The 21396-nt window shown below is 41.5% G+C and overlaps 2 protein-coding genes across 2 annotated transcripts in view; both read left to right on the forward strand.

The window, feature by feature from the left end:
• The window catches only part of SUN3 (Sad1 and UNC84 domain containing 3), a 56035-nt gene extending 54402 nt beyond the window's left edge, over positions 1–1633 (forward strand). Inside the window, exons 13-14 of the mRNA XM_054019445.1 lie at positions 650–742; positions 1392–1633. Of these exons, the coding sequence (XP_053875420.1) occupies positions 650–742; positions 1392–1538 (240 nt within the window). The 3' untranslated portion in view covers positions 1539–1633. The remainder of the gene's footprint in view (positions 1–649; positions 743–1391) is intronic.
• A 4506-nt stretch (positions 1634–6139) lies between these two features.
• HUS1 (HUS1 checkpoint clamp component) lies at positions 6140–14598 on the forward strand. The gene is made up of 8 exons (XM_054018395.1): positions 6140–6253; positions 7553–7680; positions 8956–9132; positions 9819–9926; positions 10947–11021; positions 12995–13094; positions 13488–13619; positions 14272–14598. Exons 1-8 carry the CDS (start codon positions 6202–6204, stop codon positions 14352–14354), a joined length of 855 nt encoding a protein of 284 aa, XP_053874370.1. The 5' UTR covers positions 6140–6201; the 3' UTR covers positions 14355–14598.
• The last annotated feature ends 6798 nt before the right edge of the window (positions 14599–21396 follow it).

Here is a 21396-nt window from a genome sequence, read left to right on the forward strand (position 1 = left end):
ACATTTTGCAGTTAAGCCTCACCCCCCCCCCTTCCCCCTCTAGCCCTCCCTTTCTCCCCCCCATTCCTCCCTCTACCCCTCCCGTCCCTGGTAATAGTTAAGTCATTCTTGGCAGCTATAAGACTAGCTTGTTAGTAACTTCTTTAAACCGTTATCTTGTCCTTTTTCCTTTCAGCCAGAAACATGCAGGCCTCATTATTACTGCTTGAGCAGGGGGTTGCACACAGATAACTGGTTGCTTACATATTCCAATTGCACCTGGCTTTTGAGGTTGATTAGAGTTTAAACATGGAAGGATAGAGTTTGGTTCACTTAGGCCTAGTGCAGGAAGGCTTCATTGACACTTTGTGGCCTTCCACCCTCCCGAGTTACCTAGGGTGAGGCCTAGTGACGTCAACAATGAGTATACCATCCATGTTTGGGTTTTTTGGATATCCTGTGACACCACCAGCCTGGTCAAACCTGGCTTTGGGAATGGACTTGTGCTACAAGGACCCTTATTTTATGGATTTAGCTCATCACTGTGCATCTGGGATATCATGTTATGCTTTTTGTTTTAACTGTCTGCATGAAGAGAAAACATATTTAAACCTGTTGTAATTGGGTTTCCACTGTCTTTTGTTTTCTCCATGCCTGTGTTTTTCTGCAGGGCCTAAAGGAGGAAGATGAGGAGCAAGGAACTTTCTTAGGAGAGTTCATATATAACTGTGAAGGAGATTTATTTCAAACATTCCAATTGAAGGTACATTAAGGAAGAGGGGAAGTGATTCCCAGTAGAAGTGATCTGGAGAAATAGCCCTGGGTAGAAAGGATTATAACTTAGTCTGTAGTTCTGTTAATGGTGGCTTTAAAACGAAGCATTTTTCTGCAGTGCTATTGCTAGAGTCTAATCTGCTGTGTTACCTGCAATGAATTTGGGTGATCTGCTCTTAGGCTGCATAAAAAGAAAACACATCACATACTGTCAGAATATTGGTCCATCAAATTAAACATTACTGATAACTGTAAGGAAATCTTTTTGTTGCAGATTACTGAAAATAAATCTGTTCTATTTAAATGCTTGTCTGTGTAGAAATTCTGTGCACAGACCTCACATAGATATCAATGGGATTTCTACATGTGGTGGAGTCAACCTCTAAGTGAGGAGAACTTCATAGAGTTACTTTGCTTACTGAAGCAAGTTAGCCTTTTTTGTGGCTATGTCTCTATAATTACTATCTTAAAGTACAGTTAGTAGAGGTATAAGCATCTTCATATCTTGTGAGCAATGATTTCACATGGCAGCAAAGAGTAAAATAGTGAACAAGTCACCCCTGCAGGATGCTAATTGTTGAGCAACAATGAGAGATACATAAAGTAAAAAGTAATAGCTTTAATTTCTTTCCTTTCAGAATGAACTTTCTGAATTCATGAGGTATGTGAAACTGAAAGTGCTGAACAATTGGGGCCACCCAGAATATACCTGCATTTATCGATTCAGGGTACACGGAGATCTAAAACATACCCAGGAGTTCTTTGAACAGAGCCCAATACCTTAGGAACCACCACCAGCAAATTAAAAATGAAATTCTTAAGATCCACTCCGCTTCATCACCCAAGTGAAAGGGTGTCCATAGCAGACAAAAATAAAAATGCAAAGACAAATATTTTTTGGCAAAATTGTTTTTATTCTTCAAAATGTTGCTGTATCTTATCTATAGAAACAGTATGTATAGTGAATAAATAGTATTTGTCTAATATTTCTGAGATTGCCTAGGGTAGGAAATTTTGGATCAGAGTGAAGAGGTTTCTACAGGGTAGGATTGAACCTTATGTGCCCCTAGGCACAGCATTTTCTGCGTCCCCCTCTTCTTCCCCTCCCTACCCCCCTGGCCTACAGCTGACCTTTTTGTGTTTTTCTCTTTTTTAAAAAAATAAAACTTTTAATCCATGGTGTCCCTAGAACACTAGTGCCCCTAGGCATGTGCCTAATTGGAAATCCAGACCTGGGGTTCTAATGAGAGAGAAATATGTTGGATGGATTTTTCTTCAAATCTAAGTTACTAACCAGAAAAAATGTAGTGTGTTTTTTTATTTTCCTCCCTTAGAGATAGGAAATACAAAGAGCCCATCAAAGCTTTCCCTTGTGTTCCATGTGGCACTCTTTGCTTATCCTCTTTTGACCCACAGTATTGGCTAGGGGCTCCTGAATTCATAGACCGTGATTGAAACTCTCCAAGATCAATCTTCACCTACCCCTTAAACTCATGGGGGCAGTTTCTCAGCTAGTGTAAATTGTCCTAGACCCATTGACTTCACATTAACAACTTATACCAGCTGAGGATCTGCTCAAGGAATGCTGTTTTTTCCTGGTGCATCTCCAATCTCCTCTCTCATTTTCACATAATTTCAATGGAAGTTAGGAGCCTAAATACTGTTGAGGATCTGGGCCTGTATGTTCCTGGTGGTGAGAAGAGAAGCTTATGTATTTTATTCCCCAAGCTTTTTACGAAGACAGTTTGCCACTAAAATCCCATCAAGTCACACAGTTATTTTATGATGTATATGTACCCCTCTCCCTTTCTCTCTTCAGCTTCTCTCTGCCCTTTAGTTTTTGATTTATTAATTGGTTTTGTACAAATAGGATAGCTGGCATTCATCTCTCGAACATTTAATACTCTACCTCTGAGACATGCCATTTTCTATCCTCATAGGATTCATCCAACAATATTAATAACAACAGCATTGCAGCTTAGTTGCTAACTATCTGTGACACTAGATAGTAAGTTTAATAACAAGATCCAGGAGGCACCAGCACCAATCTTGTTACTTATTAATATCTTCCATATGCATTACTCCTATATAATGTTTCCCAAAGTCTCTGATAGCTCCCAAAAATTCAGCCAATAACCAAACTAGCACAATGTAGTTTTATGGTCAAGTTAGGTGTTGCAAATTTGACTGGATGTGTGGCTTGCATTTTTTTTTTTTCTATCTTTGAATAACCTGATTCTGGGGCTAGAAAACTTGCTTCCATGGCAAACAAAGAGCATCTGCAATGTTTTCCAGATCATGGTAGGCCCATCCAGCAAAATGCAGAGCACTTTCTGCATGGTGCATAAGAGTTTAGCAAACTGAACACATCGTGGAACTGGCCCTCTTGTGATTCAGTTATTGATCCCTGCAGTTTTGCAGCTCTTAGTCCCGAGAAGTATTTACTTCTAGCTTGTTTTACTAAAAATAGCTATGGGGTTGTGAATAATACAGTTGACATAAAAGCAAAACAAAATAAATTTATCATTTCTCGTATTCAGTTGTTTTCATTTTTCATAATTAACACACAGAAATACAATACTAAACCAACCTAAGCATTAACCAAATACAACAGAACCTGAAAAACAACTTAAATTAACATGCATAGAGCAATCATTAAAATATTATTAGTAGAATCACAAAAGTAATCACAAAAGAGACAATGGCACTGCAAGATAATTCTACATATAAATGCAAAATTCTTTTAAAAAAATAAGCTGTAAGAACAAAGCATGAGGAGAAAATCAAATCCACTCAGAGAACTTGCATGCAGCACAAGTTATAGGGTATGTGGAAAGCAGACTTGAAGCTCACTTTCGCACTTCATTAATCCTGATGAAGCCGCTATGAGGCCCTGTACTCATACGCCACTTTAGAACAGCCCAATGATCTTGCAGTTAGATGAAATCTTGGGCTTTGATGTTCCTGTCTCCCTGACTGACAGTTCCATTTTAAGAGATGTGAGTTAGCTTGTTTCTTCGGAGTACCCAGCTCCTTCATGGTCCCTCTAACTGTCGCTCATATGGGGAGAACACAACTCCATCAGGAACATCTATTGCAGTTCTTATATGACCCCCATTTCAATGGTATCACTCACTATATTTTATGGTAATGCAGTAGGGGGAGACATGGTGTCTGCCCCCAAAAGAGGGATTTGGTGGCAGACAAGCTGATCCCTGGCTGCTGCTGAGGGGGCTACTTGGGATCTGATTAGTGCTACATGGGAGCAAACTCTAGAGAGGCCTCAGGGTTGGAGCCTGGATTTGGCCCGAGATGCTTTGGTTTATAACTGAGTTTGTCTCAGTATGTTCTAACAAGTTTTTGCCCAAATAATTTAAACACAGGCACGCAACTCATTGTCATTTCTGATAAGGGTATACATGGTGTCTGTTAGAGTGGGCATTAATGCCTCATGACCCTGCCTCCTCTCTGATATATGATGCAAAGCTGCCATAAACATGAATTTTTCACATGAAGTGAGTGCTTAAATTATGCTACTCACAGATCCTGCTACTGGAAAATTCACACAGTTGTCATTGTTGATGGTTTATCATGTAAAAACCCACTGCTTTTATTGGGAGGCCAGACTGACACCAACATGCCTTGCCCTTCCAATGAGAATTTGCCCCATTAGACTATTCCCTGTTAGCTGCTGGGAGGACGTGCAGTGGAACATGTACTCTACTTACAAACACCTCTAGCTTCCCCCTCAGCTGTTCTCAGGTGGAAGATAGCCTTATTCCATCCACTACACCCACTGTTGCTTTCCATGAGAGGAGCCTCTACCCTTCCTCCTCCCAGCTGCACAGGGGAAAGGATTTTTCCTCTTTCTCTCCTCTTTCTGCTACATGGCACCCTCTTCACACTCTGAACTACCTGCCCAGATAGTTATGGGGAGGGAGAGGGTACAGGACCCCTACTAAGCTCATTGGAGTAAGGACTGTCTTATTGTTCTGTGTTTGTACAGCACCTTGCACAATGGGATCCTGGTCCATGACTAGGATTCCTAGGTAGGTGCTATGATTACAAATAATACATAATAACAGCATTTTCAACAGCAGCAAGCTTGGATCCTGTGGCTTTAAGCACTGATTCCATATAGGGTTCCCCTTGTACCAAGAGTCAGAGCAACATAAACTCTTCTGTATTATAATGCTGGGTTTTTATTAGTATACATACTATGCTTGTCATCGGACTGTAACCGACTGTGAGCTCACCAGCCCCATCTAGTGTTCACATTAAATCATTTTGCTTCCCCTGCCCCTTAAGAAAACTCCTTGCCAAACTTTAGTTCAGGGGTTCTCAAACTGGGGGTCAGGACCCCTCAGGGGGTCATGTGGTTATTACATGGGGCGTTGGGAGCTGTTAGCCTCCATCCCAAACCCTGCTTTGCATCCAGCATTTATAATGGGCTTAAATATATAAAAAAGTGTTTTTTTAATTTATAAGGGGGAGGGGGCGGTGTCGCACTCAGAGGCTTGCTATATGAAAGGCATAGCCTTTCATGGGTAAGAACCTCCCTTGCATCTGAAGAAGTGAGGTTCTTACCCACGAAAGCTTATGCTCCCAATACTTCTGTTACTCTTAAAGGTGCCACAGGATCCTCTGTTGCTTTTTATGTGAAAGGGGTCACCAGTAAAAAAAAGTTTGAGAATTACTGCTTTAGTTCCTAAAAAATACTCAGTTCATTTCCCCCCCTTTTCCTCTGCTCCTTTTCACTCTCTTTTCCTAACCTTTCTTTAGGCCTGATTCCCCACATGGCAACACTAGTTTTACATCAATCTAACTCCTTGATTTCGATCAGTGTAACATTGGTGTAACAGAGTGGAGAGTCAAGCACAGGTCTGGTCTCCATTTTTTTTAACTGTTACCAATTTTCACTTTTTATTTTATTGTTTTATGCTTATTTCCCTTCTTTCATATTTTGAGCCATTTCTAACACTATGTTTTTTTTTCCCCTCAACTACCATTTTATGTGTGTAGTTTTTTGTTCTGTTAATATTTGATACCAACTTTTCCCTATTTCCTTTAGCTCTTCATTTTTTTAAAGGAAAGAAGTAACACCATCACCACTTTTATGCAGCAAGGCACATGCAGTAGTGCATTGTGTGTGTGATCTGCTCTCTCGGAAACACCCCCTCCATGCTGCTGATACTGAGCTCGCGCTGGCACTGCTTTCACACCAGCTCAGCCCCATTGACCCCCAATGGAGTAACTCCGGACTGACACCCGAATCGGGCCCTTTGTTACACTCTCACCGGGTTAGGCGCACGCTGACGCTATACGAGGCAGCAGAGGTGGGAGGGGATGAGAAAGGGAAGCGGAACTGGGTTGCCCGGGGGCGGGCTTCCCGGAGAGGTTGAGCTGGGGCGGGTTTATTTTGCTTCCAAATTCAGGGCGGCTGCCGCCATGCGCTTTCGAGCCAAGATCGTGGACGTCGCCTGCCTGAACCACTTCACCCGTGAGCGGGCTGGGCTGGGGGGCCGCGGGTCTGCAGCAGCGGGGGTGGGAGGGACCCGGGACGGGACGGGAGCCTGTCTGTGGGGAAAGGGGCAGCGTGAGCTGTGGCGGGGGCTGGGAGATGGAGTGGGAGGGAGATTACAAACCCTCATGCCCCCTGAGTTTTCAAATCTCGGTGATATGTGCCGCCAGATCCCCTAGCCTCTCCCCGTCCCGCAAGGAGCCATGCACCCCCCCCCCCCTAGAGTGACACGCGTGAGGAGGGGAACCCAAGGCTGCTTTGCAAGCACAAGAACCATGGGCCTCATCTTCCTGGCTGCTGCTGTCCTGGTCATAGAGTGCTTTGTATCCCAAGCGACTAAACTGGCAGGTTTAGAAGACAAATGTCAACCCCTGTTTACAGGGCAGTTTAACACCTGGCCCTTGTATAGCACGTTGTATCCCAAAAGCCATTACCTAAGAAAGCTGTCACTGTCTTAATTTTACAAATAGGGAAACCGAGGCACAGAGCCCTGCAACAACTTGCCAGAACAGCTCAGTGGTAGATCTGAGAATATTTGTCCATGTGAGATATTTCCAGGGCATGTTGCACTGTAACATGTAGGCACAATTATACATAAATAAAACAAGAATTAAAAAAAAAAAACATAGACCATTAGTCTGTGGCTTGTTCCTATGTTCCAACAATTTTGCTCTGTAATCTTTCACTTTTGTTTGTTTATGTGTTTGTTTACTATTTGTGGTAATGGTAGCACCTATGAACCCTAAACAAGTAGTCCTCTTGCAGAGCAGTATACAGACAAAAAATAAAGAAGATCGCTCCTACCACAGATTTCTCACAGTTGAGATGTCAGACAGGATAGGAAATAGCTGACAAGACAAAAAATAATTATGTGCAGCGTAGTTGTAGCTTTTTAGTCCCAGGATATTAGAGAGACAAGGTGGGAGAGGTGATATCTTTTATTGGACCGACTTCTGTGGGTGAGAGACGCAAGCTTTTGAACCACAGAGCTCTTGTGTGGCTTGAAAGATTGTTTTGCTCACCAACAGAAGTTGGTCCAACAAAAGATACTACCTTACCCACCTTGTCTCTCCAAACAAAATAATGATGGGTGTGGGTTTAAACCAAAACAACAGAATTTAACAAAATATTGAAATCTTGGGTTCCCACTTTCCATTGATTTATTTATTTTAATAATGGTCTTTCCAGCTGAACTGCAAACCACAACCTTGCAAGCAAAGTTGTTTTGTCCTGTGCTAGAAGTTTTAGGAAGTCATTTATTGAAACTTTATCCCATAGGTGTGATCAATACAATTGCCAAACTAGCCAAGACGTGCACTCTACGCCTTACAGTGGACAAACTTTACTTCATCCTTACTGATAAAGTGGCAAATGGAGGGGTCAGCATGTGGTGTGAGTTAAGTCAGGTACGTGCCAGAGAAATAGGCTGATACTGCATAATTAACAGTATATGAAACATCTCTCAATGTCTTTAAAACTAAGGTGGCTGTTCTAAAGGTTTAAGAGGGACTTCAATGGTGTATAGACTTGCAGGAATGTATTTCACCAGCAATCAAAAAAGCTAACAATGTGAGGAACTATTAGGAAAAGGATAGATAATAAAGACAGAAAATATCATAATACCACTATATAAGTCCATTGTATGCCCACATCTTGAATACTGTGTGCAGTTCTGGTCGCCCCAACTCAAAAAAGATCTATTAGAATTGGAAAAGGTACAGAGAAGGGCAACAGAAATGATTAGGAATATGGAACAGCTTCTATATGAGGAGAGATTAAATAGACCGAGACTGTTCAACTAACACAATGTGCAAGCAACCTATGAAACTCATTGCCATGGGATGTTGTGAAGGCCTAAATCATAACTGGGTTCAAAACCGAATTTGATGAGTTCATGGAGGATAGATCTGTCAATTGCTATTAGCCAAGATGATCAGGGACACAGCCCCCATGCTCTGGGTGGCTCTAAACCTCTGACTGCCAGATGGTGGGACTGGACGATAGGGGATGGATCAGTATATAAATTGCCCTGTTCTGTTTATTCTCAGTGAAGCATCTGTAACTTGGCCACTGATGGTAAACAGGATACTGAGCTAGATGGACCACTAGTCTGACCCACTGTGGTCCTCCTTATGTTCTTAATTTACTCATAGAGAATGTATCTTTATATGGCTGAACTTTTCTGTTTCTAGGTTTCAGAGTAGCAGCCGTGTTAGTCTGTATCCGCAAAAAGAACAGGAGTACTTGTGGCACCTTAGAGACTAACAAATTTATTAGAGCATAAGCTTTCGTGGATTACAGCCCAATAAATTTGTTAGTCTCTAAGATGCCACAAGTACTTCTGTTTCTAGGGTGACTTTCACATATATTTTGGCTCAGATTTTGTGTGTAGTGGCACAAGTGATAAGAATGTTTTAACCTCTCTGTTTATTAATGGGAGGTGGCATGTAAAAGTCTGAAGTTAATAGGTTAAGCACTGAATTTACATGGGATCCACACAGCTGGACCTTTATGCCTGCAGAGTCTGTTTTGTAACATACAGAACACACAAAGCAGAGGGAAGTTTCAACCTGTAGACAGTCAGTTCTGAATATATGGTACAATACTTTAATTCTGCTTATTGTGACTTGCCGTATTTTAAATTTAAACAGTTTTTCCTCTCCTGTTTTTTGTTTTTAAAGGGGAACTTCTTTGATGAATTCCAGATGGAAGGAGTAGCAGCAGAACACAATGAAATTTATTTGGAGCTGACACCAGAAAACCTATCAAGAGCTTTAAAAACAGCCCAGAATGCCAAGACGGTGAAAATCAAATTGACTAACAAGCACTGTCCCTGTCTCACAGTAGCTGTGGAACTGGTAAGAGCAGAAATGCTTTTTAAGTGCCCTTGGGAATAATGTAGTAAATATTGTGCTGTTCCTTAAATCTAATAGCTGATTTTAAATTCATAGATCTCCTTTCCTGGAATAGTCTGAAATGCTGCTGGGAAAAGAATCTAATTTAACTATACTGATAGGGGCATGCCTTCTTTTATGCTTGGAAAGCACTTAGTAGAATGTGGGTGATACTAGCCAAGAAGGGAAAGGGAGAATAAAATATTACAGAATGAGTTACAACAAGGCAATGGCAAATGCTTCCATTCTTCTTTCCATCTACTGGGCCACGTTTTACCCTGATATATACCTCTTGCATTTCCATTGAAATCAGTAGGTTACATAAGGTAAAAGGGCAAAACTGTGGCTTTTTTAGTTTGTTTTCTTTTAATTTAGATCTGCCCCATTGAGGATTTTAATATTACATTATATTGCTGTAACACCATTCACTAGCAGATCCTAAGTTGTTTTACAAACATTAATTAATTTAGCCTTGCAAAATCCCTTTAAGGAAGGGAAGTATAATTATGCCCATTTTCTGGCACAGAAATCTTAAGTCTTTTGTCCAGGGCACATCACAAATACCTGGTAGAGACAGGATTAGAAACCTGGTCTCCCTGACTACTAATTGTGCTCCTTAACCACAGGAACTTTTATTTTTCTCTCTCAAGCCCTCGTTATCGAGCAGTAGTCGCATTGTGACACATGACATTCCAGTGGGAGTTATTCCCAGAAGACTGTGGAATGATTTCCGAGAGCCCACTGTACCAGACTTTGATGTAAGCAACCTTTTTTTTTAAGTCACTATTGAATGCACAGGATTGGGGTGAAACTCTATAAGCTGCGTTTGTTGTTATATATATTCTAAAGTTTAATATTCTTTTTTCCCCCGCTTGAAAAGGTAGCCCAATTATTGTCACTATGAGGTGTGTAGATCACAGATATCATTATAGATGTTTCTTTTTCTGGATACAAGAGACCACATAACTTTTGGCAGAGCTATCATCAGATTATTTGCGTTTTTTACTCTTCAGTAAGCAGCCCAGGTACATTATTTTGTATGACTGTATTCTTATAAGGTACAGATCCTTTTGTCATGAGCTCTACAGCTATGTAAGAAGAAGACCTCTGCTCTAAAGAGAATACATTTTGTATGTAGTTTGTATCCACCTGCTCACCATGTCTACTACACTAGATGTACAAAACCTTTCATAAACAAGAGGAAACTAATGGAGTTTTGAATTCATGTGGCTTGTAAATAACTGGGATGAATTGTGTTCTGTTTCACCAATGTAACGCCACAGTAACTCCACTGAATAATTAAGTTACTTTGAGTTTAATAGGCGCAGAATTTTTTTTCCCCTTCAGCTCTAGATGTTTCTTGTTATAACAAAGCCCTCCCCTCCTGAGTTCATAGGAATGCTTATCACTGAGGAATAGAAACTCTGATGCATATTTTGAAAAGTTGTTTGGGTTAGACCTTCAGCTGTTGACACATAACACAGATTAGGAACATAAAGGGAAAAGAGTATATAATAATTGCTCCTTCTCAAGTGTTGTGAACTGCTGGGAGGGCAGCATGCTGGTCTGAATGAACCAATGATGTGATCTGGTAAGGGAAGTGTTCTGTTCCTTGGTAGTTCAGTGATTTATTTCAATTCTGTTGTGCACCCCTTGCTGAATATGCATTCGATAAATACAGAAGTATCCCAACCCATTCCATCTATTTCACTCCGTGAAATATTATATCACAGTGCTGTGTATTTTATTTTTAAATGCAGTTGATGTGATTTTTGTAGGTCAGTATTTACTTACCAGTGCTGAAGACCATGAAGAGTGTTGTGGAAAGAATGAAAAATCTCAGCAATTGCATTGTAAGTTAAAATATCTCTCCTAATGCCTTGAAAAAGGGACCAATTGCATTCCTGACGTAGAATATTTCCTTCTCACTTTGTGTAGTGATCCCTTGTTAGATCTTGCAAGCTAAGCATGCTTGGGCCAGGTTAGTACTTCTGTGGGAAACCTCCAAAGAACATCCAAGTGTTGCACAAAGTGATGGGATTCAGTGTTACTGTTATTTTACAGGGCCTAAAAGTACACTGTGCGCTTCACGGTAGGTAGTACTTTTCCTTCTGAATCAGTACTGAACCGTTGCTTCAGTGTGATGTTAAAGAGAAATGAGATGCCACAGGTCCTGTCTTTCAGCTGAGATGTAAAATTGAGTTCCTACTTGGGTTGTAAGAGTAAATGGGTTAATGCTGTCTTATTGATCAAATTACAACCTGAGCCCCTCATCCTGCAAATCCTGATTCATATGCTTAAATGTATGAATGTATGTAGTTTCATTGATTTCAATGGGAATATTCATTGGCACAAAACTAAACATATGTCTGTGTTTCCAGAATTGGGGGCCTAGGATTTACCTTTCGACCTGTCTAAGTTCTCTTAGTAGCATTTCAGCTATAAATTGCAATCTTCATTTCTTAACCGAAATGGTTGGCTAGCATTGCTGAGCGCTGTTAAAGGTCTGTCACATTCCATACTAGGAATAGCAGCATATCAGTGTTGGATGAAATGATCCTTGTATGTCCATTACTTTCCACTCAGGAATGTTGTGTCCCTTAAGTATTGTTTGTTTTTAAAGTGCTTTGAAATCCTTGGGGGGAAAGTGCTCTAGAATTGCATAACACAGAGCTTGCGTTATAGAAAATTTTTAGTTCTATGAGATAAGAATTATTTTGATTACAGTGGTAGGAGCTCATCACTTCATTCGTTCAGATGATATCTAGGCACAAAACTCATCGTTGCTGAAAATTTTCTCATGTAGTCTTTCACTTTCAAAAGGATAAACATATCTAGAATTATCCTCTTTACAACTCTCTTGGGCAGGGTTATCTTTGATTTGTCTGTAAAAATGTGATCAGCATTGTGAGAAGGATCCATGCAATGACATAATACCCACATTAGAGTAAATGGCAACACTCCATCTTCTTAAATGGTGATGAATCAGTCCTTGTGTGCACGGGATAGGGATCATTTCATTCGCTACTGACTTGCAGCCACCTTTCCCTTTCATTTTTCTAAGGTGGTATCTAGGAGCCAAACACAACAGATGTGACCTCTAAAAATATTGGAGAGTGAATGAATTTCTCTGCTACTACACATTGCCAGGTCCTCCCACCCCACCGCACCTCACCCCACTTTTCTTTCTTGTCTCCTCTCCCACTTTTCTTTCTCGTCTCCTCTCTAATCCCCATCAGATGTTAGTCATGGTCAAGATAGGTATTGGGTGAAACCTTAAGAAAACCCAAATCTAGACTAAACTTTTCAAAAGCACTTAAATTCCATTTTTGAAATGGGGACTTTGGAAATTAGATTATGCCTCACTGAAAGTCTATCGGATTTAGGCTCTTCAGTGCATAAATCACTTTTGAAAATTAGATGTAAGCTCCTAAATCATGTAGGCACTTTTTGAAAAGTTTACCCCTTGTATTTTATCAGAATATAGTCAGGTTTGAGTTATGTCTGACCACCCCTGCTAAGGAGTTTAGTTTTACATTATTTATCTCCTGCTGCATTGTCCCTTTGGAGTATAGCTGTTGCAGAGAGTGAGACACTGAAATAGCTGCAAGGTTTTAGACCTTGCCTTGCCGACTAGGAGTTTGAACTCATTTCAGAAGCAAGGAGAGAGTTTGTGGAGAGTGTAGTATTATCCGTGTGATGTGCTCATATTGGTCTTGGTGTTTTTGAGGTAGGCTGATGCAAGCTCTACGAGTTGTACATTTACGTTTAATTATTTTCAGAGTGAAAATGTGATTGACAAATGACTTACTTACTTGTATTGTAGGTGCTTGAAGCAAATTTAAACGGAGAAATGAACTTGAAAATAGAAACCGATTTAGTGTCGGTCACGACCCATTTTAAAGGTCTTGGAAATCCTCCATGGGGTAAGTCTCCCGCTTTGCCCCATCCAGATGTCTGTTTTATCTTACTGTGTTGGTTTTGGTACTGATAAACATAACTCTAAGGGCTGATCTTGTTAATACCTGGGAAAATTCACTCTTCAGAATGTTTTAATAATTAACATGTAGTCAACACATTTTAAATTCAAATAAAATAGATGTTGGCAAAATTTTTTTTTTTTTTTTTTTTACAGTTTTAGTTTTTGGAGCATTTGAGTTTTAATAAACTAGTGAAAAGAGTGCAGTTATTAATTTTGTAAGAGAAAAGGGATTTAAAATTATAACCCATTTACATATAAACTAGTGCATACTAACTAGAGCTGATACTCATCTTGTGAGTGTACTTTTGATACAAAATCCGCTTTTATATCATTTTAGTATCAGAGGATGGTTCGCAAAATTCTACTCAAGACAGAGATCCGGAAAGCATGGCTGAGGCACGCATAGACATTCGGAAGCTCCTGCAGCTACTTGCTGGGCAACAAGTAAATCCCACAAAAGCCTTGTGCAGTAAGTTCAATGGCTCTGACTTCAAGAGAAATTTATTCAGACTGCCATTTTCAGCTTTTAGGTGGCCAGCTGGAGACATCTTAGAAGGCCCTAAATTTCAGAAAGTGCTGAGAGTCCAGCTTCAGCAATATCAGACCTTTTTAAAGTGTCTGAAATTGGCATCCAAAATCACTAGTAATTTCTGAAAATTTAGTCACGTAAATTTGAGCTATCAAACTTATGCAGATGGTGTGCCTTCGGAAAGTCCAATCCTGCCCCATGGCAAAATTCTAAAATCTCTAGAAAATAACCTAGGTATCCTGGCTACCCTTTCTTTTCTCAAGTGGTTTCCCAGTGTGTTCAAGGCTATTTTTCTAAATCTATTTAAGTGTATGATGTATGCTATCAATGTACACAGTCACTGCTCTTGTATGTTGAGACCTAAATGTGTATTGCAGCCACAGGCAGATAGAAATGGCGTGTAGGATTTTGTATCACATTCAATATAAGTTTAGACCCTGCTGAGAGGAGGATCCTGGATCACTGCTGCATTATGCTGAAGCGGGCTTTTCCTCTGAAGATGACAGAGCTTCTGCCTCTCCTATATAGAAGTTGCACTGTGTTACGTATTTGTGCCAGCCTTCCAATTGGCTTTATGATGTCTCTTTTACAGATATTGTGAGCAAAAGGATTGTTCACTTCATTTTGCTTCATGAGGAGGTTTCCCTTCAGTACTTCATTCCAGCACTTGCATGAATACTCTTCTACAGCTCAGCAGTTCTGCCATCTGAGGCCTTGTCTACAAAGAGTGAAACAAGCATAAAGAGTGGGGATTTTGTGCATCGATGGGCTCTTGGTCTATAATATTTAATAAGTTGTGATATATTTTATATTATATATATATTTATAGAATTATTGTAAGAACTTGATTCCCAAGGATATTATATTTTTGTGTTGATTATATATTGGATTAAAGTGAAAATATACGGAAAGTTGGCCCCTCTAGTGTCGTGGGCAGGGAAATTGTAGACGCTCCTACACAGTGCTGTTCACTCCACTCAGTAACTGAGCAAGTAGGTGAGTGAAGATGCTGTAACATGAATGTCTCTTCAACATGTCATAGGCAGGCATAAACACAAGTTCAGCTCAAAGCACTTGGGGTTTCTTTAGATGAGGCAGCAACGTGGGAATATCAAAGAGAGCTTCTTGGGGGATCAGGGTAAACACTCTGAAATAAACTCCCCTGGGAATTAAGGGCCATCGCAAGCCTCACCACCTTCCACTCCATGGGCAAGGTGCATTTATTTTATCTTGCCTTTTACTATAAACAGTTGTGTGTGTATATAAAAATTGCAAAAGATATTGGACACACTTCTGCTGGGGAGGAGAAGAGAACAAATGAGACAGATGCTGGTCAGATGGCTTAACGGACTCCCAGAAGGCCAGCACATCCCTTGGCCCGCGCCGCTTCCCTCAGCCCCCATTGGCCTGGAGCTGTGAACCGCGGCCAGTGGGAGCTGCGATCAGCCGAACCTGTGGACGCGGCAGGTAAACAAACTGGCCCGGCCCGCCAGGGGTTTTCCCTGAACAAGCGGCGAACCGGCTTTGAGAACCACTGATTTAGAGGGATGCCAGCATCCTAAGGCAGTTGTGGGTAACCTGCAGCTCGTGGGCCGCATGCAGCCCGTCAGGGTAATCCACTGGCAGGCCGCCAGACCATTTGTTTACATTTGTACGGCCACCTGCAGCTCTCGGTGGCTGCGCCCATGCCACTTCCCGCAGCTCCCATTGGCTGGGAATGGCAAAACACAGTCACTGGGAACTGCGGGCGGCCGTGCAAATGTAAACAAACGGTCCAGTGGCCCACCAGCGGATTACCCTGACAGGCCACAGGTTGCCCACCACTATCCTAAGGAGTCATTCCCTGCAATACAACCAGATGTGCCTGCTACATCTCTAACAGTCTACCTACGAGTCTGGACTGATCTCTTGGACAGAGGAAGGAGGTAGGTGGTGTTTTTTGTGGAGACAGGGAAGGATTGAGGAGGCAGGTAACTGGTGGAATTAACAGTTGCTGCTTTATGGTGTGAGTGATTTGCAGTGCATAGATGCTCATGTGGTTTTTCTTTTGTATTTGAAATGGGGCAAGGAACAAACAATCCAGACCATGCATGGTCCATATGTATGCCTAAGTCTGATCTGTTGCTACATTCAGCACCAGTGCTACGTACTGCTGATGTGACTGAAGAGTAGACTCCTTTTGCTGTACTTACTAGTAGCCTGGATCCTTGCTGCAGTGTGACATCTGATACCTGGTACTGAGAGCAGCCCCTGCTGGGATGGCTTAACTGGCTGCAACAAGTTTGTGGCAGACTTGACCTCCCACTCACTTTGGCTCGAGGGGCCACCTGTGCTCCAAGCCCTCTCACCAGTAACTCTCAGCAGCGTTCACCCACCTCTAATTTCCCCCGAAGTCTGTCTTTCTGCAGAGCTTCAGTGTAAATCTGACTCCCACTGATGACGGGCTCATTACCGATGCATTTGTGATTCTTTCCCTTGACTCAAAATTCAACCTTGTGCCTTGGCCTGCCTCCGCCTGACACACAAACAGATGAAGGCTTCTTCAAAGCTAGTCCTGGAATGCCCAATGGCTAGTTCCCAAGTGGCCCATCACAGTTTCAGGGTACCTCTACCTGTGACCCCTCTGTGTTCTGGACATGGGTGGTACTTCTTTCGAGTTGTTTACCTATCACAGGGTCTGCAGCAATTACCCACCACCCCTAATTCTACTTCCTGGAGGGAGCTCTAACCTCCTTCAATGGAGCTAGCATGCAATCCCTAGCTCCTAAAGATACACATAGCACTTATAAAGTTGATGTAATATCTTTGAGGTTATTGGATGTGTCCATAATATCCATCACGCCACGTTTATGCATGACAGGTTGAGGCAACCAGGAACATTTAGCATATAGAGTCATTTGCATAGGCTCACAAGCAAGGAGGTCTACCACTAGCCAGTTCTCTCATTAAGCAGCTAATTAGAAATTCCACCCATTTCCTGAATATTCAGATTCATAGGAGTCTCCCACGCACCCTCCTTCATGGCTTTGTGGATGCCAGCATGCTCTATATTACTGCCCCTTGGCCCATGTGGCACCCAACAGCCAGTAAGCCAATAAGCACTCATCCATTTGAAGAGAATGCCCCTTAGTTCAGCAGCATTCAGCCTATGTTCTTCTAAGGTCTGGTCTATACTACCCGCCTGAATCGGCGGGTAGAAATCGACCTCTCGGGGATCGATTTATCGCGTCCCATCGGGACGCGACAATCGATCCCCGAATTGGCGCTCTAACTCCACCAGCGGAGGTGGTAGTAAGCGCCGCCGACAAAAAGCCGCAGAAGTCGATTTTGCCGCCGTCCTCACAACGGGGTAAGTCGGCTGTGATACGTCGAATTCAGCTACGCTATTCACGTAGCTGAATTTGCGTATCTTAAATTGACTCCCCCCGTAGTGTAGATGTACCCTAAGACAGCTTGTCTTAGACAGCTAAGGCTCCTTTGCAGCCCCTTTCTACTTTCTCCCTTCTGATCCCTGCTTTACTCCCTCATGGAGCTTATTTCAACAGTTCCCTGTGATTCTGAGCAGATGTGGTAAGTGTTCACTTCAGAGAACAGCCTTGGAAACGGGAGGAAGAGATCAGTGATTTAAGCCCTGAACCGAGAGAGGAAACCCAAGAAAAGCTAATGTAAGAGCAAATCTTTAAGGCAGCTTTAGCTGGTTTATGGCTCCTGAAGAAGCCCTGCTTGCCTGATCTGCCCTATAGACTAACTTGGAGTACACTCTTTTCCTCCTCAGCTCCTCCCCTCTTCCTTCCAGCTTTATTCTCACACAGGACTTAGCTGCAGGTGCCCAGAACTACTGGTGATCACAGCTTTCACTTTAAGAAAGATCCTTCAAAGGAGGAGAGGGTCAAAAATATGCCAAAAGCAGCCTTATCATGTCTTTATTGCTACAAGCAGGCAGGGAACACCTCTGCTCTCTGGAATAGCTTGCAGAATCCAAGGCTACGGAAAAAAGAACACAGAAAGATTCCTGCTCGCCTCGTGGGTGCCTCCTCGTAGCCCTAGAGCTCAGCCCACAACATAGAACACTTCACAGACAGAGTTGTCAATGGAGGACGTTGTAGTGCACGCTTTAAGTAGCCTACTAGATAGCAGTAGCATCCTAGGAATCAGGATTATAGGGTTTTATTGATGGCTGTGAAGAAAGATGTGTGATCTAGTGATAAAAGCAAGGGACTAAGAGTAAAATCCTAGGTGCCAGTTGCTTAGTGATGCTTTGCATATTTATATCGTGCTTATTCATCTGTAAGACTCAAAGCACTTTGTGAACATGGGTACAATGGGGCAGTTAAGTTTTTCATACACAATAGTCACGCACATAGATTTAGCATATTCATTCTGAGAGGCAGTATGTAATTGAATGGATGAGTCTTGGGCTTTATTTTTTGTCCTACCCAGCATGATCTTGTGAAAAATGTTCAGATTTAGTTAACTTGTATATAAAATGGAGGGGGGAAATACCCGAGGAAGTAGGAAAATATGGATGAGGCCTTGCCCAAGACGGGATGTGACATTACTATTCTTTGTAACAATAGTCTTCTTTGAGAAGGTAACAGATGATTTCAGTAAGGCATTTGATACGGTTCCACATGGGGAATTATTAGCTAAATTGGAAAAGATGGGGATCAATATGAAAATTGAAAGGTGGATAAGGAACTGGTTAAAGGGGAGACTACAATGGATCATACTGAAAGGTGAACTGTCAGGTGGGAGGAGGTTACTAGTGGAGTTCCTTAGGGATCGGTTTTGGGACCAATCTTATTTAATCTTTTTATTACTGGGAAAGTGGGAAACTTTAGCTTGTATCATATGTGGCAAGTCTACTGATTTCTCCCATCCCACTTCTGCCCACCCAGATTAGCTATGGGATGCCATTTTTTAGGACAGGGTGGCTGCTCTGTGGTCAAGAGCTCTTCCTTGCTGCTTGTCTCCCCTTTAGGTCTCCAGTACCTCAGGCACTAGCTCACATCCCTCTAGGGCCTGGGTGCCCTCTCAAGCCTAATTAGGCAGTAACTGACCAGTCACAGATGCACTGGGCTCTTGCCTCTTCAAGGCCCAGTGTCACCTTGTGACAACAGGTTTAAAAAAAAAAACATAAAAGGCTTTAGTTACTTAGGAACAGAAGTTTTTCCTGATTATTATCTTGCAGACTTAGTAAGAACTTCAGGATTGAGTCCACTGGGACGACGTGTAGCTGTAATACCTGCAATAAAATACTCACGTTAGACAGCCTGAAATAAATTAACCAATGCAATATCTCATTTTCCCCACATTTGGCCTTTCCAACATGTTTCTATCCCCCACTGGCCAGAAAAGCCACAAATAAAGTTAAAAGGAATTTTTCTGGATCAGAATACAGGAACAAGTGTAATACTGATATATACTGTATTGATTCTCATTTTTACTTGGTTATTTCTGTGGGGAAATTAGGTAGTTATACTTCTGATTTTAGTACACAAAACTATATTGCATCTATAAGTTCTTTCGAAATGTGTGCGCATCCATATATTCATTAACCTAGTCCTAATCACATACGTAGCTTTCCCTCTGGTGGTAATTTTGTTGTACTGCTTCATTATCCCTCCCCGCCAATTTTATTTCACTCTTCAGATAAACTTACTGCTGTTTGCTTCTCTGTGTATAACCTACTGTATTGAATTTCAAGATCAAACTTAAAACAAAAAAATATCCAGAGATAGAGGTACCAACTGCTAAAAGCCTCCCAGCACAACTATACCTCCTGGGAGTATTGTTGCATGACAGACATTCTGTTCAGATATAAAAACAGAACATAAAACACACTACTAAAATCTTTCCATGAAAACCTGCATAGGGGAGTATAAAATCTAGGAGTCAATTAATATTATGTTCTGAAGATTTTGCTGATCTAGGCAATATAATGAATAATAAGAAAAATCATTAATTAAGTGACATTTTAAAAAAATCAGGAGAATACAGGAGCAAATTAGCCAGTTATCATTAAATGTGTGCATGCATGTGCACACACACACACACACACACACACACACATTCAAATTATTGGACTTCACACAGCTGCTTAACAAGTTCAATGATTACATGAAATATTGAGGTACGTGATATGTGCTACAGGAAGTCACAAAACATTGAGATGTGATCTAACAAACCAATAGGAGCGGAGTAAACACTCCAGGTGAAATCAATAGCAGCAAGACTCGACCAATATCTTTCTCAGCCAGTAGGTTTTCCTTGTTGATGCATACTAGGAGTGGATTTTAATACCACCAAATGTTGAGCCATTAATTACTATTAGTCATTTATTGCTCCAATCCTGCAACTGGAACCACATAGGTAGACACCTGTCCCCACTGACTTTAGTGGGGTTCCATCCACTTGGATCCAGCAGCAAGATTAGGACCAATTTTACCCCCAATTCTTTGGTAACATACCAGCCAAGTAAATTTGCTTTTAAAATAGTCTCCCTCCCTCTGATTTTACCCTTTGGGCTTGTATTTATCATTATGATTTTATGCACACATTGTACATAAAACAGTGTGAATGAACATCTACAGAAACAGATTGTATCTAGTGATTAATTTGTGAGATTCCTATACAGGAAAGAATCACACAATGATAATAGTGTCCTATAGTATGGTCAGCAAATAAAAATGCAAGCCACTAAAAATTATGACATGGATAAAGATACAGTCCCTAGCTGGTAAATTGAAGAATGCTTAGGCCCAGGGAGATTGGTTGAGGCCAAGAGAGGAGGAGAAATGTCCATGCTTCATCACTTCATAAACTTACTGTGTCTATGTACAATGATATATCAAAAGAACTGATTAGTTAGCAGGTTAGTACATTGGTAAAAGAAAGGGAGTGGGCACCTGACCAAAAGAGTCAATGGGAGGGTTAGAACTTTTTAAAATTGGGAAAAACTTTCCCTTTGTCTGTCTGTTTGTTGTGGTGGTTCTCTGGGGAAGAGGGGAACAGGGAGCAGTTATGCTGTGAGAAGCTGAAAATCATCAGATCATATCTGGAACTACTTATTTAACAACCCAGATATGTAAGTAGATCAGGAATGTTTAGAAAGACGCGATTAGGTTTATTTCTGTTTATTTCTGATTGGCTTGTGGACTCCTGTGTTCTAACCCCAAATGCTTTTTGTTTTGATTGTAACCTTTAAGCTGGACCTCAAGAAGGTTATTCTTGATGTTTAATTTTTGTAAGTGGGTTTTTTAAATCTAGCAAAAGCCTAAGTTCCAGATGTAGTTGCTTTCTTTTTGTTTTTAATAAAATTTACCTTTTTAAAGAACAGGATTGGATTTTTGGTGTTTTAAGAGGTTTGTGCATATGTTGTTTAAGAAACTGGGTGCAAGAGCTAATTTCCTTTGTTTTCTTTCTCAGCTCTTCCCCCGGTGGGTGAGGGTGAAAGGGCTTGAGGGTACCCCACAGGAAGGAATTCCCAAGTGTGCCTTCCTGAGTTCCAAGGGGTTTTTCATTTGGGTGGTGGCAGCATCTACCCATCCAAGATCAGAGAAAAGCTGTAACCTTGGGAGTTTAATACAAGCCTGGAGTGGGCAGTATTAATTTTTAGAATCCTTGCGGGCCCCCACCTTCTGCACAAGTGCCAGAGTGGGGAATCAGCCTTGACAGATGGATCGGGGACATAATATACCTGGACTTCAGCAAGGCT

This window comes from Malaclemys terrapin, chromosome 2 (assembly GCF_027887155.1).
Source record: "Malaclemys terrapin pileata isolate rMalTer1 chromosome 2, rMalTer1.hap1, whole genome shotgun sequence".
Lineage (NCBI taxonomy): Eukaryota > Metazoa > Chordata > Testudines > Emydidae > Malaclemys > Malaclemys terrapin.

Excerpts from the sequence above, each read along its gene's own strand:
- HUS1 (XM_054018395.1), top strand. The coding sequence starts at position 6,202 with ATGCGCTTTCGAGCCAAGATCGTGGACGTCGCCTGCCTGAACCACTTC. Across the intron at positions 9,133-9,818 it reads TCACAGTAGCTGTGGAACTG|CCCTCGTTATCGAGCAGTAG; the intron begins GTAAGAGCAGAA and ends TTCTCTCTCAAG. Across the intron at positions 13,095-13,487 it reads TCTTGGAAATCCTCCATGGG|TATCAGAGGATGGTTCGCAA; the intron begins GTAAGTCTCCCG and ends ATATCATTTTAG.